Source organism: Aedes albopictus, chromosome 3 (genome assembly GCF_035046485.1).
Source record: "Aedes albopictus strain Foshan chromosome 3, AalbF5, whole genome shotgun sequence".
In the NCBI taxonomy this organism is placed as follows: domain Eukaryota; kingdom Metazoa; phylum Arthropoda; class Insecta; order Diptera; family Culicidae; genus Aedes; species Aedes albopictus.
This window is the reverse complement of record NC_085138.1, coordinates 412,854,917-412,881,878: the sequence shown is the minus strand read 5'-3', so window position 1 is coordinate 412,881,878 and position 26,962 is coordinate 412,854,917. Positions and strand designations below refer to the sequence as shown.

The 26,962-nt window shown below is 39.2% G+C and overlaps 1 protein-coding gene across 6 annotated transcripts in view; it reads right to left on the bottom strand.

Moving 5' to 3' along the window:
- Window positions 1-26,962, bottom strand: part of LOC109621323 (atypical protein kinase C) — a 340,341-nt gene that overhangs the window by 22,960 nt on the left and 290,419 nt on the right. For 3 of the 6 annotated variants that reach the window (XR_003898073.2, XM_062856287.1, XM_020076478.3), the window contains one exon: window positions 22,274-22,395. The exons of the other annotated variants lie outside the window; for them this stretch is intronic. Coding sequence is in view for 2 of the 3 variants with exons in the window: in XM_062856287.1 (XP_062712271.1) it covers window positions 22,274-22,395 (122 nt within the window). In the remaining variant the exon portion in view is untranslated. The remainder of the gene's footprint in view (window positions 1-22,273; window positions 22,396-26,962) is intronic. 6 annotated transcript variants of the gene reach the window in all.

Sequence of the window (26,962 nt, the reverse complement as noted above, 5' to 3'; positions counted from 1 at the left end):
TTGATTTAAGGATTCTTGTCGGGATTCCTTTGGAGATTTCTGACTGAATTCCTTCCGACATTCTTGCATATATTCCTCAGGAGATTCATTGATGGATTCCTTTGGGGATTCCCCCCAGATATTTTTCAAAGATTCCTTCTTCCGGATTTTTTTATTGATTTCTCACGGGATTTTTTCAGACATTTCTCCAGGATTTCCGCAAAAAAAAAAATCTCCAGGGGTTCTATCAGGGATTCCTTCCTAGATTCTTTGAGGCATTCCTCCCGGGATTTCCCTCGGGATTCCTTCAACGATCCTTCCCGTTTTCTTTTTTGGACTTCTCCTGGGATTGATCCAAACATTCTTCTAAATTTTGTCAAAGATTTCACTAGGAATTCTACCTGGCATTCCTTCAGGGATTTTTTCCAGGATGCTTTGGGAATATTTTCCCGGCATTCTATCAGGATTTTTTCCCGGAATTATTTCATTGGCGAGATTGCATGATGGATTCCTCCAGGATACTTCCCGGGTTTCCTTTGGGGATTTCTTGCGGGCTACATTTATATGTGTTTATTATTTCTGACGGGATTCCTTCCGACATTCTTTCATAAATTATTCTCGAGATTCATTGAGGGATTCCTCCCGGCTATTTTTCCAGGGATTCCTTCAGAGATTTCTTCCGAAATTGTTCATTGATTTCTCACAGGATTCCTTTAGAAATTTCTCCCGTTTTTTTTTAATTTCTCTTGGATTTCCGTCAGAAATTTCTTCAATTGTTCTATCAAAAATTTCTACCTGGATTCCTTCTGACATTCTTCCAGGGTTTTTTACATTGATTACTCTCAAGATTGCGGACCCTTTGCAGAGTGCGAAACTGGAGGCACACAGCCATGGACCGAGTAGACTGGAGACGACTCCTACGTACAGCAGAGGACGAGGACACTCAAGCCTTAGTATGACCGGTAAGGTAAGGTAAGTATTCTCAAGATTATTTTTTGGATTTCTAACGGCATTTTATCCCGGGATATTTTCAGTGATTTCTCTCAGCCCCAGGCATTCTCCTAGATTCTGCCAAGTATTTTTCCAGGAATTCCTTTAGAAATTCTATCTGGCATTCCGTTAGGAACTCCTCCCGGGATTGATTCAGCATTCTATCTGGGATTTTTCGCGGAATTATTTTATTGATTTCTCCCGGGATTGCTTTAGGGATTTCTCCAGGGATTCTTTCCGGAATCCTTTAACGAACTACTAACGGGATTGCATAATGGATTCCTCCAGGTTTCTTCCCGGGATTTCTCCCGGTATTCCTTTAGGAATTTTTTCCACGCTTCCATTACAGATTTATTCCAGGACTCCCTCAAGAAATCCTCCAAGGATGGCTTCATTTGGTCCTCCCGGGGTTCCTTTGATGGTTCTTCCCTATTTTCGTTCAGGAATTCCTCACAAGATTCTTTCATGGATTGCTTTAGAGATTTCTCCCGGGATTCATTCAGGGATTCTTTCAAAATTTCCTAATGGATTCTCTTGGGGACTCCTCTTGGGATCCTTTTAGGGATTATTTCAGGATTCCTTAATGGATTGCCTCTGGGATTACTGGCAGGATTCATCCTGGGTTCTTCCAGGGATTCCTTTCGGGAGTCGTCCCGTAATTCTTTGAGGGATTCTTTCCGGTATTCCTCCAAGGATTTCTTCGGCGATCTTGTCCACACTACTAATTCCCATTTTGAAAAAGCTTTTCCAATGACAAGTAAATGTTCAAAAGATCATATTTATTGCAAATTTTACAAGGAATCCGAATATGACCATTCAATGCGTCAAACATTGTAACCTCACGGTAGAATGTGTTTTTTTCTTAATTTGTTTTTATCTCTGTGTATTTTAACTTTGAAGTTAATTCTACACTTAGGTAGAATGTGTCAATGTCAACACTGTTGTCGTTTTGTAAAACGAGTTATTGGCATGCTGTCACATCTAACGCCACGGCCGTACCATAAGGACCAGTTGCCACTACTATATGCCCTATTAAAGCTTTAGCAGGATGGTCTTATATACATATATGTAGTACTTTACTTTAGATGTTGAATAAAATAATGATTTCATCCTTTTCAAAAAGTTTGAAACCACCTTTCGTTCTCTGATCAAAACGTCAATAAGCCTTCCAAAGACAGTCCAAATCATCGCATCAAGGCAATTTACTGCATCTAGGTACACTTGTTTGGTTGTTGTCTGCATCTCCTCAGAGAGCCTAACTTTAGACAGACTTTGCACAATCGTTATGGATAGGAAGTACTTACTAGGGAAAATCGAACTTCTTCCACCGTTCGACTAGCACCGACGGACGACGACAACCGTAAGGAAGCTGTAAGCCGTGTAAGGAGTTTGTCGAACACGATACTCTTGGCTTGGCTTCTTGGCTCGGGGGCACCCGAGTAAAAATGTTCCTTATTTATCGGTGAAGACTCAATTTCTGTCTTGTGAACACCATTCTTGGGACTTCATTTCTCACAATCCCAGTACGAATAATTCACGACATGTACTTCAGATGACCTCGAAGATCTTAGTTATTCACAGCCACTTCTTCTAATCGGCCACCCGATAAAACTTCCAGTCCGCTTCCTTCCAGAACTAGGCAGTCGCATAGTCAAATTTGCATGCCGTTTCGCACTCCGCTTATTTTAATACTTAATTCCGACATAAATATTTGCCGAGATACTTGGGAATAGTTCCGCGGGTGTGTGCTCTCCAGCTCTAGCTCAGCAGTCACTTTTTCGGGAAAATTTTGCCAGTCGAAAAGGTGAGAAAAGTTGTCCCTTTGGCTTTGGGCTTTGGGCTCTGCCTGGTGCTGATCGTCCGTCGTCTGCGGACGTGGTGGGCGGCATCGCAGCAGACAGGCGGTGGTGTCGAATACGACGAATTTCTATTTCTTCCCGGAGAAACTCCAGTGCGCTGCACTGCACATTTATACATATACACACACAGTCAGAGAGAAACTTTGGTTATCCATTTAATTTTTAATGTTTGTTCGGAAGAAAAGTTGGGCCTTCGCTCGGATTTCGGCCTGTTTGGATCGGATCGGTTGCTCAGTTTTATGCTTGAGATTGTGATGATTCGAGGTAGGAATTGAATTAAGGTGTTGAGGAATCATGTGAACTGCTGAGTTGACTGTTCATTAACTCATGGTTACTTGTAAAAGTTACCATATAGGTTAATTAGAAGCATAGAAAATCCCTATAGTCTTTGAACAGCATTTAAATGGTAACAAGTTTTAACACGTAGAAGTATTGCTCAAATTTATCATAAAATGCATACACGATGACATGATTTGGTTACCAAACAGTGATCTATAATGACAAGCAACACTAAAATATTGCTATAACTTCAAATTCGTTTACAGATGAAGAAGAAAAAGAAAATCTGTTCACTACCAATGTCATTCTAATGTCAATTGATATGTTCATGCGACTAACAAAAACTACTGCAGCTAGCAGATGTTACTGTCATCGGCCTGTGCAGGTTTGAATGGTGTAAAACATCAGAAAAACTACGAAATCAGAAAAACTACGAGAACCATATTTATCAAAATGTGTTGCCACTGAAACTTTGCTATCAGTCAGTAACAACTTTCTTCCCATGTTGTGGACCAACTCTTGCGAAACCTGCGCAGGTCGAGACAAACATCATTTCAGCTTTTAGGTTTTTCACATGTAAACAGATGTAAATCTTAAAACATTAACATCTTATAAACAGCCAAAGCAGTCAAAATTGTAGATTTTTCATACGTTGTCAGTCATATGGGATCTAAAGTAAGCCAACTCGAAAACCTGTGCAGTCCATATTGTGCCCAATATTTCGCTTTTAGCCATTCAAATTGAGGGAACCGATTTCTTCACCTTAGTTTTCTAATTGAAACGTAATCTCAAATGCACAAAACTTCATTCCCTCGATTTTCCCCAAAAGAGCGCATCCACACCCAAATGAGAACAGCTTCCCGGAACATTCACCGATGGTTGTTGGTTGCAACAATCATCTACATTACGCCTTCAACTTTTCTAACACAAACCTGCCTTTGGGCACAACCCGACCGAACATCGCACCGTGCAATGCAGCAACGGGTTGCTCTCATCATCCCGTGCAGTCAGATCTCAAATGCTTTGAACTCGGTTGCATTATTCCTGACCCAGCCTTTCTCTTTCCACCCAGTACGATGTGCAAGAAACAAACAACATTTGGGGGAAATTCGAGCCGGTGACTGACTTTGCTTTCCACGTCCGTCCGTCCGTCCGTCCGATCTGTTCACCCCGATGGCTACGAGATCTGAGGATGATTTCTTGGAAGCCGAGAACCGAGATTCGTTCGTCCGGTTCAGTAGGTAAGCTATCCTTATAAAAATGAGGCAGTTACGGTTAGTGTAGGGGTTCTCAATTGACAGTTATGTTTGATAAATTTACTTAAAAAGTTTATCGTTTTTTTTTTTTTTTTTTTTAAAAAGGCAGAACTCTTCTAATGGTTTAGAAGACATTTGAATTTTTTATTTCGAGACATTCATTGACTTGACTTTTTTAAACACAGAAATCTTATTGGGATACTTAAATCCCTTCCCTACTAGCCATTCCCATCAACAAAACGTGTTTCTTATCGTTTCTAAAGCCTAGGCTTGTTAGCCAGGACACAGTTTAAATGCCTGTAACCCATCGCTGAAGCAAAAAAAAGCCTATGGAGTGACAAAATCTTATGCTACGTCACTCTCAACGTTGGTGTTTAATTATACTCAAATACTTACACTCACAACCAACAAACACATCTACATGATCTCTATTCAATTACACTTATACAATCTGAATCTTTTCGCATTACTCGCTTATAGTGATTCCCAAATCAACCCATTCCAGATATCCGACTCCTTGACACTTATGTATGGCTTAGGGACAAAACGTCGAAAGACAAAACGTCGAATGCCAAAACGTCGAAAGGGACAAAACGTCGAAAGGACAAAACGTCGAAATCGTCGAAAGCGAGTAATCTAAGCAAATAGTGAGTTCTTTATTCTTTTAAAGGATACTCATTCTTTCACTTCTGCCAACTAGTTCTGAGGGAAGCCTTCCTGAGGCTCCCTGAAACAACACTTCAGGGTCGACATGTTCCTTGACCAGTTCGTCGTGGGTAGGGAATATTCGCACTGTCGTATATAAAAAAAAACTCACATCACGGCACGTTAAGTGTAAAATTATTTATTCCCGAACTTTCCCGGCTTTTCTTCTCTTACTTCTTTGAGACCCCTTCTACTGGCACCCAGTGTTGCATTTGAACTAAACGCGACCCAAAAAGGAACTGAGCTTGGATGTGTCATCAAATCTTATGTGCGTCCTGACCAAGGTGCTGTCCTAGGACTTTGTGACGCATCTGCATACATGCGTTGTTGCGTGAATATATGCGCCACTATGAAATGGGACATTTTGGCATCGGGCATTAAGATTCTGCACCGAAATCCGGATTTTCCGGTAATCCACGGTGACCGAACTGGTTCCCTCTCTCAATAGAGGGTGACTTCCTGAATCGAATCAACCCAAGATTGTTAGAATTTGTGAAAAAATGGCAGACACATAACCATTTAAGCTTACCAGGTACCAGGGTGCCATGTTTCTGCGGGTGCAGTTCTTGATCAAATTTTGAACTGAACAATGTTCAAATATGTTTGATCGCAGCGTGCCGTTTTTGAACTTCAACGCAAATTGGTCGCGTTCAAATGCAACACTGCGAGTGGCACACTGTCACAAATTTCCTTCCACAAATTTTCAGCATTACGTCACAGCTTCCTTCAGGGTAGCTTCGATGGTAGCCTCTAGCTATCGTCTGCCGGATCATGCCTTCAAGGGCGTCTGGTTTGGTTTACGGCACGACTTGCCGGTATTTTCCATCCCAACGTAAGGGGTGGGAGGGAATGTCTTCCTCATTCAGAACCGGAGTTCTACTTGAAATAGCGGGGGTTTGACGAGCTGTACTTCCCCGCAATTCATCCGGTATTCACAGAATATGGTACTAGTACAACAATGCTAAGTATCCTTGCAATAATCTTTACTCAGCTAGTGGTTTCAACTGAAGCATTATAGAGTGCAAAATGAGTCACTGACCTTCAGCGTTCGGGCAGTGACCCCAGATAACGAGACAATGTTCGTGTGTCCCCGTTAATCAGTTCGTCATCCTGCCATCTTGGTGGATCTACCGTTTCACCACCCGTCTCAGGTTACCAACAGGATCGATTTAAATTCACACAAAATTTCAAAAAAAAATCCACGTTGATCTGTGAACACATACACACTTTTCGACGTTTTGTCCTTTCGACGATTTGTCCTTTCGACGTTTTGGCATTCGACGTTTTGTCACCCATTCCTTATGTATGGGGGCGTCGGTGAGTATCACAAAATAGGTGTCATCATCACATCCTTTCCTATCCTTGTGACGGAGAACATGGCCGTGGCCGGCAATGGAAGTTTTCATGTATTTTTTACTTCAATCTCTGGTTCGATAGCTGTTCCTTCCCAAATAGCATTCCATAAGCAATGAGAGTAGGAGTATTAAAGTTTTAATATGGCAACTTTAAGTATGCGATCTACGAATTACTCCCTTATTCCGTATTCAGGCCAAAACTCGTCTAAAGATGTGAGACAAACACAGCTCCATACACTGAAAGTAGGCTTGCGGTAATAACCAGCATAACAATGTTTTTAAATTTACCATGGCAAAACATGATCATCGACCCACCAACGCTTCTTGTGTGCGTTTTATTTCTTTTCACATCAACCGGTTCGATAGCCGAGTGGTAGCGTGCGGGCCTGGTGATGACAAGGTTCTTGGTTCGAATCCGGTTGCCAACAGAAACTTTTTTTTATTGAAAATCGAGTCCATGGGAAATTTGAAAACATAGGGTAAGAAATCAAACTTTGAACTAGTCAAATTGTAATCTTAATTTGAACCATTTCAAAATTCACTAAAAAGACGTACTTTTCAGGCAAATATTGTCCCGAAAAAGATGTTAAACAGCTTTCCGTAATATAACCTGATAACATGGACTTTAAAAGCATTGAAAAAAGCGTTTTTGTCATGGAAAACAGACAATTGAAAAATCACTGTGATTTCACCCATTTCCCCCAAGAGAAAGCACATTTTCGGTGCACTCGTACAGCTCATGCATTGTATCACACGCAATATGTGAACACGTCAAATGAAAGCTTATTTATCGTAGAATCGACCAACCGAATAATATTCCGCATTATTTGTCATAAAATTATCAAATTTAAGTGATTCTTACTTGGAGAATGTTATCTTAAGTTGAACCATTTGTCATCTAAATTTGAACTAGTAAACGGGGGTGAGCTTCTAGTGTTGGCCTGTAGATTGCGCTAGTGGTTGCTTTGTTTACACTTGAGGGATGAAAAAATCCAAATTTAGTTTCCAAATTCCTAAAGAATTTCGAATATTCTGAGTTGAGATTCCACTGCCTAATGAAAAATAGGTATGAGAATTAGCAGATTCATGTGATTTTTCATTGTTTAGCATGGAATTGGCTGTTTTGTGAGTTGCTCGAGCTGCTGCCGCCAGTAGTTCAAATTAAGATTAAAATCATGATTACGATGGTTCAAATTAAGATTAAAATCATTGTTGATGAAAAATCAAATATTTCAATGAAATTCGGTGCAACTACAAACTTTTTACCATTTAACAGAAAGCTTATACCCGTGGCTAATTCATGTACATAAGATTTTGCCGTAGTAAATTATTTCCATGTGGGAGAAAAAATCACTTAAAATTTGCACTGCTTCAGAAAGCCTCAATTTGGTTCAAATTTTGATTACCTACCCTAATTCTGTTGAATTGAAACGAAACTCAGTCTGTACAATTTGAGTGGCGTTGTGTATTTAAATTGACCCTCAGAATAGTAATTTTCACCGCATGCCGCCGTTCAGTGTAGTGAAACTGATCTTGAGTTTCGGATAACAATTCGTTAGATTCTTTATCTATAGACACTTATCAAAAACATCGAGAAGAACTCCTCTCACGAATCAAAACTAATCAGTTTAAAATCTGATTTAAATTTGAGCAAAGTTTAACGAAATTGCTATCATGCATCTCCTTCCTCAGAAGGAGAGTAGAATACTTCTCAAATTTCGAGCAAAACGTCTGTCAGAGTTATTTTGAAACTCATTAATAAAGGTGTTATTAATGCTCAATTCTTCAGTTTAGATTTTGCTCGAACTTCTAAAGACATTTCAACGCCTCTAAAACTTTCAATCGAAATGATTTCAGAATTCAAATGAAATGGCCTCGAAGATTCTGGGCACCAATGACATTTGGAAACGATTGGGAACGTCCAACTTCATTCCCGGATGCGGATGTTATTGTTTATGAAAGGAGCCGGCGCAGTGGCAACTCCCCAGTTGTTGTAGTGGATACTAGATGATGCTTTAGCTTGCTATGTATATAATACTTTGAGGAGAGGTTGGCAACATTCGAACACGAGAAAAATATGCATGGAAGCAAGAATTTCGATTTCAGTTGGTCTGAGAGCTTGGATGTGGAGCAAATGGATCGAGTTGAAGTTGCTTTTTTGTTGACTTAATCGGTGATGTGCGTGTGGGCTTTTTGGATGCTTATTCGTACTGCTTGTGTTTTGGAGAACATGGGTTGTTAAACTAACTTATGATAGTACGTAGTACAATGATTCAGAACAATCACAGGCATAATTCTGATGCTGAATCATACATACGATATCCAAGATTTTTCTTAGAGGATAATTCATAAGAGATTAAGATTAGATTAGAGATATTTAGAGCCATAATGATTAAGAGTATTCATTGGTGTTGTTTTCGAGTAGCTCCTTCCAATGAATCTATTCAAGGTAACCATCAATTTCTTCACTTACCAGTGATCAAAAACAAAAAAAAAAGATTATCAGCAATGAACCCTTCGTCACTTATTTGATCTTCAGTAATCGATAAAAAAAAATGTGGAAGCGGACCTGGTGTGGTGGTTAAAGCATGTGACTATCACGCCGAGGACCTGGGATCGAATCCCACTCCCGACAAAATGTGAGTTCTTCTTTCGGAAGGGAAGTAAAGCGTGGGTCCCGAGATGAACTAGCCTAGGGCTAAAAATCTCGTTAATACAGATAAAAAAAAAATCTAAAACGAGTTGTAACTGAAAAACGTTGCTGAGCTACACATTTCTGCTGTAAGTGACGCTTATCTAATTCCATCCGAAAGGGATTAGGATTGTAAAAAGTAACCAACCATGTGCAATAGTGGAATTGCGTTTAGTTCTACGCCTTTAGGGGACAAAGATGGTCTAGTGGCTCCGTAGCTTGGAGGAAAGGAGCGCTCGTCTAGCGAATTGGGAGTCGTGGGTTCGACTCCCACCGGAGCACGTGGATTTCTTTTCACAATTCAAATATCAATTTGTTCATCAAACACTTGTGTCTGATGTGTACATGAATGTCCCAGCATTTCCAACAATGTATTCCATTAGGTTCAGTTAGAATAACTTTTTTCTACCTTCTTGCTACTTTTCTTACTTCTCCCATATTTAGTCCGCTGTCAGCAGCCAAGCGTAGCGATTGTAAACTGATTGTAACTGAAGCTCTGTACCGACCAAGGTGCATTTTGTTCACAGTCAGGCTTGGCATTGGTCATGAGATTCACAAGTGTGCTTAGTTTTCGGTGCTACGATGCCTCGTAATCAAACATGACGTTAGCAACCATGTGTCGCATCACTAAGGCAAGCACTCGTGACCTAGAAACCACAGGTAACAATGAATGAGTTTTGCATTACCTGACCGTCAGTCGTTCGAACCGTCAACGTTTTGACCTTCATTCGTTGCCGTCTTCCCAATTAATAAAATAGGTAATTAGTTCAACTTTTTTGTGAATATTTAGTTTACTATGGTTGATTTTTGGAATTTTCAGTGAATATGTCTCAAGACATGGACGGCACTACAAGCAATTCCCAAAGGCCGGGGAAGCGTACGTATGCGTCCATCGCATGGAGTTTTATTCAAAATGTAGATGGTAGGTACTGCTGCAAAATCGACGAGTACGGTACCTGCAAATACTCACAGGCCACATACGATGCTGGAAATTTTATCCGCCACTTCCGGACTGTGCACCCTGTGGCTGCCAGTGCTAATGGCTTATCTAAGGAAGCGGAGCCGGTGAACAAGAAACGAGTAATTGCGAGGGTTCCAGTAGCCATCGATACTCAGCGGTACGTAGAAGGTTGTATGGCACTTACAACAGAGCATCATCTTCCCTTGCGGTGCTTCGAATGGGAGGGCCTGAAAATGTTGCTGGATCCGATCGAGGAGGCTCTCGGAGTGCGCATTAACAGAAAGAATATCAAAACTCTGTTGGCCACCGGATCCGCTGGACTGGTGAAAACCATCAAGAGGGAAATGGCGGGAACCCTGTTCTGCTTACGCATCGACTCGGCCTCGCGTCACGGGCGCCATATCCTTGGCGTTGATGCACAATTCTTCCTGGGAAATGAAGCAGTCACTCGCACTCTAGGTAAAACATTTTCTTTTCAAATACTCTCATTAATTATATATGGGTTTATGTGGATAAGGATACGAATCATTCAGAATTTCTACCTGCGAATAATGTATTTGTTAAAAATTAAGCCACGCTCGTATAGTTGACGGTCAGTTTTGCAGATTATGTGGTTCATTCATCGTAAAACTTCTTACATAAAGCCAGATGTCAGTTGAGCATTCCTTTCTTCATCAGGAATCTGATAATTTTTTTTTCCGTGATGTTCAAGAAATATGACACTCACTGTTAACAATCAATCAATTTGTATCTTTCTGAAAAATGTAAAAAGTTTTACACTTCTTCCCGTAAGTTCCTAAACACCCTATTTTTAAACACATATTTTTGAAAAATTCACACATTTTGTTACCATCGGCTTTTTTTTACTTTCTTCAACTTTATGACATAACTCCCAGAGTAGTGAATGTTTTCGGTCTGATTGTTATCATGCATGCTCACTCCTAACAAAAAATATAAAAGTAAAAACAAAACAAGTATCGCTTATTGGCTTTTTCGGAAATGGGAGCACTTTGCTTAAGATCGGTTCCGTTCCCATATATTTTTAAATTGTAAGCTTATTCGCTTATTCATATTTATGGAATGGATGTTGTTCTGGTAAACCGGGTCTTTAATCATAATATATTTTTTAGGAATGATTGAAGTGAAATCAAGTCAAACAGCAAAATTTTTAAAATCAAAGGTGCTCGAGGTGCTCAAACGATATGATCTTTCATTGGACCAGGTGTTATCTATAACTTCGGATAACGGTGCAAATATGATTGCGGCCGGTAAACTGTTGCAGCGGATGTACACCCAGACAGCATTGAGCGATATGTTTACAGATGATGAACTAACTGATGATTTTGGAGGAAAAGAAGGGGAGCTTCTAGAAGCCATGGCGACTGACCTGAGCCAGCAATTCAATATTGTGAGATGCTCGGTACACACGCTCCAACTAGCTTTGAATGATGTGGTATCAAATACGGACTGCAATATTAAAAAAATAACGGATTTTTCGAAGCAAATGAAGAAAATAAAATACAAATACTTTTTCGACGCGAATGAGGCATCATATCCCCCCCTCTGGTGCCCAACTAGGTGGAGCGGAAAATATAAGTTGATAAACAGCTTTATCAAACAAGAGGAGGTTTTCAAAAAGATGGGTGAAGAATTTCCAGAGCTAGGTAATTTATTTTTCATTACAACTATACTGATAACTTATACATCACTTCACTCTACTATTCTAGCACTGAGTGAAGAAGACTGGCAGTTCTGTCACGATTTTGAATCTGCGTTCAAACCCCTCCACGTTATGACAAAGAAATTGCAGAGCAATAATCAAGTTTTCCCTGACTTTTACATGGAATGGATTCTAGCGATCCGCGACCTCCGAATTATGCAGAATAATCCGTTCTCCAACCCACTGATCGAGGCACTTAATGTAAGGTTGGCAAGTCTGAAGAACAACATGCTGTTCAAAGTATCCTTGTTCGTTGACCCTAGATTTACGTACTTGAACTCCACGTTTTTTACCCCGGACGAGAAAGAAGAAATTCAGGTATAATTATAGTGAATCAAAACATCGAATTTATGATTTTTAGATTAACATGTTTTAGAACTACGTTGTAAGCCTATGGGAAAGAATTGAAGCCCTCAGAACGAAAGAAAAAACTACCGATACCAGGCAAACACAAGATTCCAATTCTACCAATGACATCGATAGTTATTTGGCTGAGATGTTCGGTGGGTCCAGCTCAAAAGATGACACGCTTCAAGATCCCAAAACTAAAATTATGCAGCAACTCAAGATGCTAGAAATTGAACCACGAAAGCCTCATGATTATGATGTTTGGAGCCATTGGTTGCTGAAAAGGACCACACAACCAGAATTAGCCATAGTGGCCTTGGTTATTCTGGCAACACCGTCAAACCAGGTGTCTGTGGAACGTGCGTTTAGTGCACTTGCTTTGGTGTTATCAGACGCAAGAACCGAGCTCGCCGATGATACTCTTGAAGAGATATTACTTATCAAGTTGAATGCCGATCTTTTTAAAAAAATCTTTCCATCGCTTTATGACTGGAAAGATTTGAAAGCGAAGCCTTTGTCATAAGCATATCCTAAAATTACTATCTTTGCTTTATTTTCATTTTTCATAACTATTTTTTGTTTTTTTTTTTTCATTTTTCATACCTATTTTTTTAATTATTCATAACTTTAAATAAAACTTATTTCCACTTCTCCCGTGTCTTTCAATAATTAGTTACAATGACATATTCCACTATCAATACAAATACGATGCTGGTCAGCAATGAACAGACCCTAACAAATCTATTAAAGAGGTTTTTGTTAGAAGTGAGCACGAAAGAAAACAAATAGAACGAAATCAATCGGTGTCGTAGATCGTTTAACCCTTTGGAGCCGGAGGGGCCAATATGCCCCGGCGATGAAACCGAGCATAACAAACGTATTGGAGGCCAGCGAGGTTGCGGCAGCAGTGGAGGAATTATCCGGCTCTAAAGAGTTAATCCGAAATATATTTTTATGCAACGAGTTGTATTAATACGATATTTTCAAAGCTTGTACATTTATCCAACTAGGCTTGTCGAGTTGGATAAATGTACGGCTCATACTAAATGAATGCTGTTTTTACAACTTGGGGGTTTTATGCAGAGTTCCAAATCGGTAGTGGAATAGAAGGTAAAATAAGAACCATCCCGTACATTTTTTTTTTGCAAAGCCAATAAATTGCAATTACAATCAGCATTAACCTCCTCCATCGATGCGTGATTTATTAATATATGGGCTCATCGGTTCAATAGCATTTTTTTAATGTAGGGTAATGGCTATAATGGTACCCTATTTGGCCATAGTGGATATATGAAATTTTTATTAGCAAGAAATTGAATGTATCTTCTCATTAAAACTCTTGAAATGATGCAAAATTTTGAATTATCTCAAATAACCACTATGACCAAATAGGGAACCTTTCAAGGAACCTTCCTAATGTACACCATATGCTTCAATAATTCATATGAGACTATCATTTATGCACATGAGCCGTACATAAAGGTGTAGTTATGGGAACTTTATTGACAAACCCCATTTTACACATATTTATTGATAGTTATCTTCACATGGCTTTACTAAACTTAGAATATATTTCCATATGTGTTATTTGGAGTCGACATACTGCTGCCTTTTTGCCACGACCGTCATGACCGTCAATTCAATGAGCAAACGAACGTTACGCAAAACATGAATCATGATTGTTGCAGTCTCCGAGGTAACAACGCAACCGACAAACAGTTTGTTTTTTTCGTCTTGACTACATAGTACGGCGACTTGATGAGCCTATTGCGATTGTGTGGCAGTGAAAACGAAACACTTCTCAGGGTGGCTTGACAGTGAGAACTAACGGTGACCAATGCCAAGCCTGTTCACAGTATTTGGTCTCAAATGCCGGGACAAGAAAATTTGCCAAGAAATGGACACTATAGTCATGCGGGGCATTGGAATGTATTGGAAATTTTCCTTCCAGAGAAACCCATAGTTTTCTCATCAACGGTTGAAATCTATCATCCCAGTGAAGTTTTTCGACACACACCACATCGAAACAAAGGCGCCACTGTATATGAACTTCAACATTGTTACAACGGTCGAGTTACGTCAAAAACACTAGGCTACGGTGGCGTTTTCCGCTATAGTAATTTTAGTGATCCATTGCATAGTGTCCTTAATGCATAGACATTGGGTCATATGAACAAAAAGTAGCGAACTCACACCATATAGTATCTACCGTGAAGTAAAGCCCACCGAGTTATCTACATTGCTGATACGAATTAAACAGTTTTAGAATATGTAGTGCTAACTATTTTCGAGCATGCAATTACAGCTGCGATTCTTCCAGAAAAAAATCAGCTGTGATTCCTTCAGGGATTTCTATGAGGTTCATAACAAAAAACAAATAGAATATTCCCAGTGTCCTGTTGAAATTCCTGTTATAATCACCTTGCGATTCCTTTAGGGATTCTCGCTGGTATTGCTCCAAGAATATCTGGAGTTTATTCTGAAGTTTATGATACAATCCACCGAGAAGTTTTGCTGAGATTTCTAAGGCAATTCCTGTTGAGAATCCTCTTGAAATTCTTAATAGGTTCCTTACAGAAATTATTGGGAAAATGCCAGCTGAAAATGCTTGAGAAACCCCAGCAAGAGCTCCTAGAGAAATCCTACTAGAAATATCTGCTGGTACTCTGAGAGAAATTCCTAAAGAAATCCAAGAAAATAAACTCATGAGGAATCGCAAGAGGATTTTTTATAGCAATCGTTAGATAAATCCTTGGAGGAATCACAGGTAAAGGAATCCTTGCAGAAACCTCTGAAGCAATCGAAACAAGACTGTTTAAACTTTAGAGGAATCTCATTACTCCAAGGCATTGCTCCAAGAGGTTTTCTCCAAAGGTTTCTTTTGGAATGCCTTCAAAAATGCCAGATGGGAAACTTTAAAAATCTTCGATGTGATTGCTGAAGAAACACTTTCATAGATTCATCCAGGAATTTCTCCTGAGATTCCTCCAGGGAGTCTTCATATATTTTTCCAGGGATTTTTTTTTTCCAAAACTCCCTCAACAGCTCCTCCAGTGATATTTACTTCAGATATTTAGAGATTTTTTCAAGGGTTTTTCGGGGAATTCCTCTTGAGATTCCTCTATAAATTCCTGGAAGGATTTATCCAAGAATTTTTTTAGCATTGCCACTAGAGATTCTTGCTGGGATTCGTCCAGCAATTTCTGCTGCAAATAATTCATGGATTTCTCCAGAAATGTAATACTTCTGCTAAGAATCGTCTTGCGATCAATTAAGAAATTACTTCTGGGATTGGTCCAAAACGGCTACTGGGATTCCTCCAGACATTCCTGGTAGGAATCCTTCATATTTTATGCTGGAGTTCCCATGTAAAACCTACTGGGAATTATTCAGGAATTCCTGGAGGAATCTCAAGAGAAATAATTGTAGATATTCCTGCTGAATATCATCAAGAAATCCAGAAGAAATACTAGTAGGATCATATCAGGAATATATATGGAAGAACTTCAAAAGGACTTTCTTTGAGAAATCTCAATAGGAAATCCTGGAAGAATTTTTGGAGGAATCCCACCAGACATCCCTGGAGGAATTTCAAGAGGAATTGCTGGAGAAATCTTTTAAGAAATCTGGGATACCTCTGCGGATTTCTACCAGTATACCTTCAAAAATTCCTTAAGGAATGTTTTGAAAAAATCTTCCAAGAATTCGTTTCGGAATACCTCCAGAAATTCTTGCTAGAATGTTTTCATAATTCCTGCCAGGGTTTATCCAAGCATTCTTGTTGAGATCTCTGAAGCATTTCTAGATGCTCTTTTAGCAGTTATTGCTCGTTGGAGTGCTTCAGGAATTCCTGGAGGCTTTCCAGCAGAAATTGCTTGAGGAATCCCAGCAAAACTTCTTGGTGGATACCCACCACGAATGCTTGGAGAAATCCCAGCAGCATTCTAGGAGTCATTCCAATATAAATTCTCAAAGGAATCTGAACAGGATTTCCTGCAAAAATAGGAAAAGAAATTCTTGGAACAATCCTGAGAGGGATTCTGAAGGAATTTTGGAGAAACTCATAGAGAAGTTACAGCAGGGATTGCTGGTGAAACCCATAAAGAATAGTTGTGGAATTTCTAGTAAAAAATTCAAGAGGTAATCCCAGAGGAATACTCGGATTTATTTCAAAAGAAATATCTGGTGGAATCGTTGGGAATGTCTCTGGAGGAATCACATAAGGATTTTTTGAAGGAAACCCAGCAGGAGAATTACCAAGAGGAATGTGTGGAGAAAGTTTTTAAAACCCCTGTAGAAATCACAGAATCAACTTCTGCAGGAATCCCAGTGAGCATTATAAGAGAAATACCTAGATGAATTACCTACCATAGAGAAATCTTTGAAAAAATCCTCTTGGAATTCATCCATAAATGCCTAAAAGGATTTTTTTTGCTGAAATGAGAGATTACTGAGAATTCTCTATGGATTGCTATAGGAGTATCTCTCGCGATTTTTCAAGATTTCACTTTATATGAATTTTTCTTCCAATACCAACAAACATACGCGCCAACTTGTGACGTAGCTGTGGGGGGGGGGGGGATTAAAGCTCTTCAAAACTGTACAAAATGCCACTTTTTTCGAGCAAATGCACTAGTTTCCACGTGATTATGCCTAATTTGGATAAACTGCATTGATTTTGTCAGCATTTTATTGGTTTGGAGAGGAAGGCCTCCCCAAATACGTCACAAGTTGGCGCGTATGCCAAAAAAAAATCCTTTCAGGAATTTTTACTGGGATTCTTCAGTAATTGCTCTTGAAGAATTCCAAAAAACAATTCCCGAGGAATTCCTGGTGCATTTCAACAGCTGGATTCCTAAATGAATACTAAAAATTCCAGAAGAACTACCAGCTGGATTGACCGAGTAAATTCTAAGTTTTTTTTAGGAATCCTTCCCGAAACCTCTGCAGGAATGACAGCATGAAATTTTGAAGAAATAACTGGAGGAATCACAGTAGGGCTTTTGTGTAAATCTCAGCTGTAATTGCATGGGGATTTCCTGCAATAATTTCTGAAGGAATTAAAGTATCGCCTCGGGAATTTCCTTAAAATTTCCCCTGTGATTCTTCTAGGGTTTTCTCCGAGGACTCCATCAGGAAATCTGCTTAGGATTTCTCCAAGTAGAGATGCAGACTCTGTTCCACTCGAAGCGTTGTTCCAATTGGGGAAAACATCATAAGGATGTGTATTTCATTACAAAGAACAATTTTGCAAAACACACGAAAATTCCCAAAAATCCATAGAAAAAGTTATAAGAAAAAAAATTTGAGGAGTCGTCCACAAAAAATCTTAAAATTGAGCAAATAAGATAACAGTTTGTTCGAAAAACTTTTCAGCTGTGTATTTTTCTGCAACTTTGCCGAAGATACCAATACTCTATTTTCATTTATGAGAAAAATGAATTTCTATCGCACGAAAGGTTAGGTGGATTAATCACAAGGGTAAAATTCCCTAATAAAGAGTTAATCGAGTAGAACAAACTCTTCTAAGACACCGAAAAATAGCCTTTTTTATAAGAATTTGACCCACCGGAATAACTTGGGCCACAGGGACCATTCCGACGTTCTCTGTCCTCTTTTACAAACTAGAGATACAGTAACGGACCAGAGAAAATGGGCCAAAGCCGTTTTCCCATACAAACTTGTCTAGTTTAGAATGCCAATTCTCGGTTACTTCTCAACCGGTTGCGGTTGCTGTCATTTTTCTGTGACGAACTACCAAACCTTTCGGGGATGAACCAGCCTCGGGCTGAATTTCCCCATAATAAAAAGTCAATAATAATAATACCAAACCTTTGAGGGACCCAGAATCAAAGGGGTGTAAGTGACCATTTTGTCGATTTTGAGTTGAGCATATCATAAAATTCTTCAGATTTCAAGCTTTCAGGAACTTTTCCAAGATTGTTTCTACGATGATTGGAAAAATTTCAATAAATCAGAGATAATTGGGTTGATTTTGAAACTCCATACATTTTGTATGGGATGAAAAATTGGTCAAAAACTTTAAACGTCATTTACTCGAAAGTCTAGATGAACATTTGAAAAGGGCCTATCTGCTTTTTGTAAACAAACATGTTTCTGTCTCTGTGGGGCCCATCTGCATCAACCCGCGCACATCAACACACTTAACAGATAGCTTGAAGAACACTCTTTCCGTTAAGGATGTTGAGGTGCGTGGGTGGATGCAGATGGGCCCCTCAGAGACAAAAACATGTTTGTTTACGCAAAGCAGATAGGCCCTTTTCAAATGTTCGTCTAGAAGTGGGTTTTTGTCACGTACACCCCTTTGCTTCTAACCTCCTCATTGAAATTTTCTAAACACAATTGAAAAACTTCGATAATAGCTATTGATAAAAAAGTTACACATAGGTTGAATTTTGACAATAAAAATGCACCAAGACAGTGCACAAATTGGAAATAAAATTGCGAAAAAAAATGCATGTGCTCCGGTAAGCATCGAACTCACGACTCTCAATTCGTCAGACAGGCGCTCCTCATTCCTCCAAGCTACGAAACCACTGGACTGTTTCCCTCACCTGTTGATGTAGAAGTGAACTCGATTCCACTTGCTATGCTTCTTTTCGCTATCTTGATTTCCTTCGGCATCTGATTTACACAGCATTGCGTGCATGTATGTCAAAGCAGGAGAGGAAATATTTAGGTTATTGTGAACCGCAGGCACTATCTACCGATGACATATCGGTATGACTTCAGTGTTCCGTAGAACCAGGCGACCCATTACGATAGAGTAATCGTAGAACTTTACAAATGCACATACCGATATGAGGGTGGTTCAAGTACCCTATGCATGTTTAGTTCTTATATGGCCAAATTTAGTCATACAAGAGTTGCATATTCTTTTGTAGAACATGTGTGCGAGTAGAGTAGGTATTAAAGAATTCATAACCCTCTAATGGATACCTGGGGTCCATTTGGACCCCAGGCAACTTTGGAGTAATGGCAAACAAGTTGGGTATAACATATTGACTTTATTTTGTCAATACCTTCAAACTAGACCAAGTTCTATTATTTAAGCAAAAACAAAGTTGCTTAAATGGCATACTTAGATTTTTATTCCATGTCAAAGTTGAACCGGGCGATTTGATATACCTGGACCCCAACTTGAATTCTCTATATCTTTTGATTCTGATGTTTTAGAATATTCACGTCTTCGGAAAATTTGTTCGGTAAGTCATGCGCCATCTGGCGGTGAATTGGTTAATTCGAAATTTCCTCACTAGATGGTGCTATTTAGCATACACAATTCAAACGAAATTATCGGAAGTTCTAGAGCTTGTAGAAGCGTCACGTCTTCGAAAAAGTTGCTTAGTAAGTCGAGATAATGGACCGATTGATTCGAAATTCCACCACTAGGTGGTGCTGATGAGCTTGTAAATTTTGTGTCTCATATATCACTGGATTCTTACCACTTAGAAAGATTACGCCTTCGAGAAAGTTGTTGTGTTTGTCAATTACTTCCAGATGATGGGCCGTTTACATCTCATATATCTTAAGATCCTGATCACACAGAATGATGGTGTGTTCGGCAAAGTTGTTTCATAGGTCAAGAACTTACAGATGATGCAAAATTTGATATGGAAATCCACACATAGGTTGCACCACTGCGTATGCAAATTTTATACTTCAAATATCCTAGGATCCTAATAACTCTCTTACCGTCTCTACAATCTTCAGCAAAGATGTTTGGTAAGTCAATAATTTCCAGATAATGGACCGTTTGATTCGAACCTCTGTCACAAGATGACGCTAGTGAGATTGAAGATTCTGCAAATAAGTTGCAAGAACTTGTAAATGATGAGTCGTTTTACTCTGAATTTTGCTCATAGCTGGCGTCAGTGGGCATGCAATTTGTATAACTCATATAGCACAAGAGCCTGCAAGTCATAATCCCAGTGCACAATTTCTGCGCGCATTCAGAAAAAAAAACACCACGCAGAGTGTTCACAGGGGGCTGTTCAAATATTTTGATGAACCAAACGCATACCAGTGGATCAAAAAAAAAAAGCTAAGAGACATCACATCTTGTGATATCGGAGACAAACAGACACAACAATAACACGATTTCTCACCCATATATCTCGAGTTTTAATTACTGGGAGTGTTGGTGTGCTCGGCAATGCTGTTAAGCTGGTCGAGCAGTTAATAGGCCGTTTGATTGGAAATTTCACTAATAGGTGGCGCTTCAGTTGAGGAGCGGATATTTTTTTAATCTCAGGACGCTGGTTACTTAGAAAGATGGTTTCCACGGCAAAACAGTTTGGTAAGTTAAGAGCTTACAGTTTGATGATGCCAAATTTCATCTCTAGGCGGCGCTAGTTACAAATAGGTTACAAATAGGTTGCAAATTATTAGAATTTCTAAAAATGTATTCAACAAGCTGTAATTATTTTTTCTTCATACAAATTGGAGTCAAGTCAAATGATAAACAAAGACCAATTTTTTAGTCATACATTTTCAAAATTTCATTAAATTTGGGTAATTTAACCGTAAGACATACAAGTAGTTTATTGGACTTCAGTGAAATTAGGAGAATTTCACTAGAAATACTTCAACTTCACGTAGAGGTAACCAATCAAGCCCAAATTTGTACCAATTATAGCTAACTAGTTGGGGATCTTGCGGTCAAAATTTGGTGCACTTAATAAGAAGTTATAGCTTGTTTAAAATTTTCTGGCTAATAATTAAAATTTCTATGTTTTTGTAAATTTGCTACTATCGCCATCTAATGACAGAAACTCGAACCAAATAATAATTCACCTTGATCTTCTTAACAGCTATGCCGAAGATACCATATTTCTAAATAATCTGGATCCTGAGATTTGTATAGGTAACTTGAAATTTGTTTTCACTCTAGCTACTAGCTCTAAGTGATCAGAACCTCGCGACATATGAGATATATAAAATATGCGTGCCCAGTAACGCCACCTATACGTGGAGTTCCAAATCAAACGTAATATCACCTGTAAGTCCTTGACGTACCCAACAACTATGCCGTAGATATCATCTTTCTAGGTGCTCAAGATCCTGATATATGAAACATAAAATTAGCACGATAAGTTGCGTCATCTATGTGTGAAATTTTCGAACAAGCGGTCCATTATTAGTAAACACTTGACCCTATAAACTACTTTGCCAAAGACACCAAATTTCTATGCGGTCAGGATCTTGATATAAATGTGATCATATACTGAGATATATTAATATAAAATTTGCACGTTCAGTTGCGCCATCTATGTGTTAAATTTTCAAACAAACGGTCTTTCATTAGTTAACACTTTACCTAATAAACAACTTTGCTGAAAATTCGATGTGGTCAGGATCTTGATATACATGTGGCAACATCCATTTATTACGTAACGCTAAAATTGTCCTTTTTCGATCCTCCTCCCCCTCCGTAACGCTTTTTTGTATGAAAATCCTTAAACTTTTGTATGAGCCGTAACGCTTGGCCGTACTTCCCCCCCTCCCCCTAGAGCGTTACGTAATTTGTGAACAGCGCCTGTGCTCAAATACTGAATACTTACATGCTCACTAGCGCCACCTATATATGAAATTCCGAATTAAACGGTCCAGCATCTGTAAGTCCTTGAGCAGCCCAACAACTTCACTGAAGACACCGATATTCTAATAAATCAGGATCATGCGATACAGAAGAACGAATTTGGGGTCCAAACGGACCTCAGGTTTCCGAAATGGACCATCATTTAAGGTTTCCTGTAGAGGGTTAATAGGCAAAAGGATGACCCAAATTACGGTCGGCATTGTTAGTAGTTGATGGGTTTTGCAAGAAAATTGTTTACCTAAAACATCTATATCAACAACAGTTCTAGAGTGTCCAGGTTACCCAGATTAAAAATACATTGAACCTTAACATAAAATCAATAACTTAAAGAACTCAAAGTCAAACACATCAGAACTTTGTAAATATAGTAACAAAAAACCATGCAAAATTTAAAAACACCAACAACACAAAGACAAGCAAAAACGCCTTTCAAAGGGGATCCGTAAGAGAAAAAAAAACTTATCAAAGAAAAAATAAGACTCTAAACTCCCTAGAGGGGCAACTTACGGATCGTCCGGGGTCAGTTCGGCCGGTTCCCGCGTGAACTGCGGATCAAAGTGACAGGTAATGTCCTGATCGCACCCATCGAACGACGGAATGTACGGCGGGGTGACCTCTTTTTGCGCGAGCTACACACGCACACGCACACGCACACGTACAGGACACACAGCAGGAGGGTTTTACAGACACGCGTGTGTGTGTGTGGGTGTTTGTGATGTGAGGGCGGTGACGTTTGCGAGGGGCACAACAACGGTTAATTAGCAGTTAATTTTGATGGTGCGATGGAAGTGTGAATTGTGACGAGTGAGCGTGGGTTTTGTTAATCCGGTTAGCGGCACGAACGAGAAAATTAAAAAATACAGATAGCATATTGTGAGAGATGTATTTACAGCTGTGGAGTGGAGGTCCCTGTTGGACGGGGGGTATGCCACCTCTTTGATTTACTGTTATTACATGGGTCATGGATGATAAAAATAGAGAATTAGCGATAATTTGCTGCGGGTGCATGGGTGCCACAAAACAACAACAAAAAACTAATTATGACTCCACTAAGGACTGGACTGATGTTTATGGATTAATGAATAAGCTGATGAGTGGTAATAAAAATGATTATCAGTTGGAAACAATTGTCAATCCAATAGTCACGTACAGTCGTATGAACGATGAGTACACATCGCTTTGATAGGAGATAAAAAGATAGCTTGAACTGTATTAACTTTGAAAGTGTTTAAGTAACACTAAGCTGAGAAGAAGTTTCTGTTCTAGGTGGGTCGTAACGCTTAGAAGAAAAAGAACATGGAACACCACTGTGGGACAGAATGCTCAATATGTAACATTTCGTTCCCTTCGTATAGTTTATAGTTCTAAATGTGAGCCATTCAATTCAATATGTTAAGATTGGGACACTCGTTACCCATTATTGCCCCAAATGAGACACTCGTATTTGTTGCTAGGAGAAATTATCAAGACTCCTGTGTCCTATTGTGGGTAATTTAACAAAAGATTATAAAAAAAATCACGTGTATAAATTCACATTTATATGTGTTAAAATGATACACTTTTTCTCCATTAATATTGACATTAGATGGGACACCCGTATGGAATCTGAAATTGTTCCAATCAAACTTCAAATACTTAATTTCCAATGTGGAAAGCGAAAAAAATAGAAAATGTCACAAATAGGACACATTTTTCCGATCTAATCTATTCCACACCGCTGCTGTAACAAACACCCACACGAAAATTATAAAACCGGCTTCCAGATTGAATAATCGCAGATAATTCCAAAATAACGAGATCCCAACGCCCGCCTATCCCTGGCATAAGGATAGATTTATCTAATTGCACCCACACTAGGCGCTGGCTAACGCAGCCCCACAAATTGGCCCATGGTGTAGAATTTCTAACGAAGGCGTCTACGGTTCTACGCCTAAACTAATCGTTTCCGCGGATGTCCCATCCACAACCCTGCTTCTGTTGCATCCTGCGGCTCTGGCTATGGCTGCTTGGCATCCAAGAAACCCCCACAACATGGCGACCGTAAAAGACCTACGTGACGATGCGACGGGGACGACGGAATCTGGAAATGATTATTTGCGCCATCATTTGCCATCATCGTTATCATTATCTTAATTTTCAGCCTTCGGAGTGTCTCCGCGGCGCACAGTTCCCAGCAGTAAACCTGGCGGAGCTACCTAGAACGGGTGAAAGCGTTTCGCGCCAAACGGAGGAAAATGCTTCACTCGGTAGAAAGATACAGTTACACAGAGGAAGAATCACTTCCCATCATTATGGCACTGACAGCAGTGAGGTGTTCAAGTACTTAGGCAATTTGAACGATAGGATGCCTGGGTGTAATCATATTGACTCTTGAGTAACAAGATGATTAGAGAAATTTCCTAATTTGTTATCATTTTCCTGTAATTATGACCCAAACACGTTCACTGCTTGCTTATGTATTACGTGAACGAACAGTAGTTCAAAATAAATTACTTAAGCCATTTTAAGTAAAATTTATGTCCACATCCATACCAATGATCAAGGCAGGATGCCGGCACCTAATGATTGATTAATTCTGTTTATTTTCCTCTACATACACCGAACCAATAATGCTGGCTATGGTGCACAGGAACCGATACAGCTACCAAGCTGATTCATAGGCAATGATGACCGATGGATTTTCACACGAGCATGCTGCTGATGTCATCGCTATCAGTTCTGATTTATTGGTAATTTATTAAAATAATTTAATTGTCAGTAATCGATACGATGACAAATTTAATAAATAGACGGAAAACTCGACTTTCAGTAAGCTTTCACTTCGATTTTCAGTTTGACATCGATTCAATTTCGATTTCGATTCGATTCGATTTCGATTCGATTTCGATTCGATTCGATTTCGATTCGATTTAGATTCGATTTCGATTCGATTTCGATTCGATTTCAATTCGATTTCGATTCGATTCGATTTCGATTCGATTTCGATTCGATTTCGATTCGATTTCGATTCGATTTCGATTCGATTTCGATTCGATTTCGATTCGATTTCGATTCGATTTCGATTCGATTTCGATTCGATTTCGATTCGATTTCGATTCGATTTCGATTCGATTTCGATTCGATTTCGATTCGATTTCGATTCGATTTCGATTCGATTTCGATTCGATTTCGATTCGATTTCGATTCGATTTCGATTCGATTTCGATTCGATTTCGATTCGATTTCGATTCGATTTCGATTCGATTTCGATTCGATTTCGATTCGATTTCGATTCGATTTCGATTCGATTTCGATTCGATTTCGATTCGATTTCGATTCGATTTCGATTCGATTTCGATTCGATTTCGATTCGATTTCGATTCGATTTCGATTCGATATCGATTCGATTTCGATTCGATTTCGATTCGATTTCGATTCGATTTCGATTCGATTTCGATTCGATTTCGATTCGATTTCGATTCGATTTCGATTCGATTTCGATTCGATTTCGATTCGATTTCGATTCGATTTCGATTCGATTTCGATTCGATTTCGATTCGATTTCGATTCGATTTCGATTCGATTTCGATTCGATTTCGATTCGATTTCGATTCGATTTCGATTCGATTTCGATTCGATTTCGATTCGATTTCGATTCGATTTCGATTCGATTTCGATTCGATTTCGATTCGATTTCGATTCGATTTCGATTCGATTTCGATTCGATTTCGATTCGATTTCGATTCGATTTCGATTCGATTTCGATTCGATTTCGATTCGATTTCGATTCGATTTCGATTCGATTTCAACGTCTGATTCTTCTTCTAACTCTCTTCCTGATCCTTCCTCGGATTGTCCTCCTTATGCTTCTCTTGAATCTTCTTCTGATACAGATTCCATTACTGATCCTGCTTATGACTCTGCTTGTAATCCTGCTTTCAAATCTGCTTCTAATTCTGATTCTGTCGCTTATCCTGCATCCTAACCATCTTTTGATTGTGCTTCTGATCACGCTCCTGATCCTGCTTCAAATTGCTATTGATTCTACTATTCATTCTGATTTTACTTATAATCTAAGTACAGGTATGTAAGCTTCTGGTACTACTTTAATCTGCTTCTGATTCAACTTCCGAATCTGCTTCTACTTTTGAATCTGATTCTGCTGCTAATTTTTCTTCGACTTCTGAACCTTCTTCTGAGTTTGCTTCTGATACTCCTTAAGATCCTGCTTCTTCGGATTGCGCTTCAAATTCTGTATAGATTCCGTTTCTAATTCTGAATTCGATAAGGAATCAGATTCAGCTTCTGATTCTCTTTCTTATTCTTCTTCTGATTGTCACCCTGACAGTTTTTCTGATTCTACTTCTGGTTTTGCTTTTGATTCTACTTACGATGCTGTTTTTTGATTCTCCTTCTGTTCCAGCTTCTGATGCTGATTTTCTTCCGATCTTGCTCCTAGTTCTGCTTTTGATGCCTCTTCTTCTGATTCTGATTATATATCTGCTTCTGATTCTGGTTCTTCTTTTAATTCTCCTCTGCTTCTGAGCCTGTTTCTTTTGCTTCTGCTTCGCCTACTGCATTTTCTTTTTATTCTGCTTCTGGTTCTACTTAATTATTTCCTTCTGATGCTTCCCCCGATTCTTCTTCTGAAACGGGTTATGAATCTGATTCAGCTGCCAATTACTCACCCGATACTTCTAACGCAATAATCTCTGATTCCGCTTCTGATTCCGATCATAATTCTGCTTTTGGAACTGTTTCAGATATGACTTCTGATATTGCATTTGATTCTGGATTCTGCTTCTGATTCTGCTTTTTTCTGATCTTGCTTCTGATTCGGCTTTTGCTCCTGATTCTGATCCTGCTTCTAATTTTGTTTCTGCTTCTTACTGGGCTTCTGATTCCTCGTGAACCCTTTTCTGATTTTCCACCTGACACTTCTTCCGATTGTCTTTTCGATTTTGATTCTGCTTCTGATCCTGTTTTTGATTTGGCTTCTGCTTTTCCTTAATTATGTCCTCCTGATGCTTCTCCTGATTTTGCTTCTCGAAAGGAATTTGAATCTGATTCAGCAGCTGGTTACCCTCCTGATCTTTCTCCTGATTCACCTCCTGATACTTTTACTGATTTTATTTCAGATTTCGCTTCTGCTTCGGATTCCGATTATAATTCTGTAGTTATAGTTTTCATTCTATTTCTGCTTCTCAGTCTACTTCT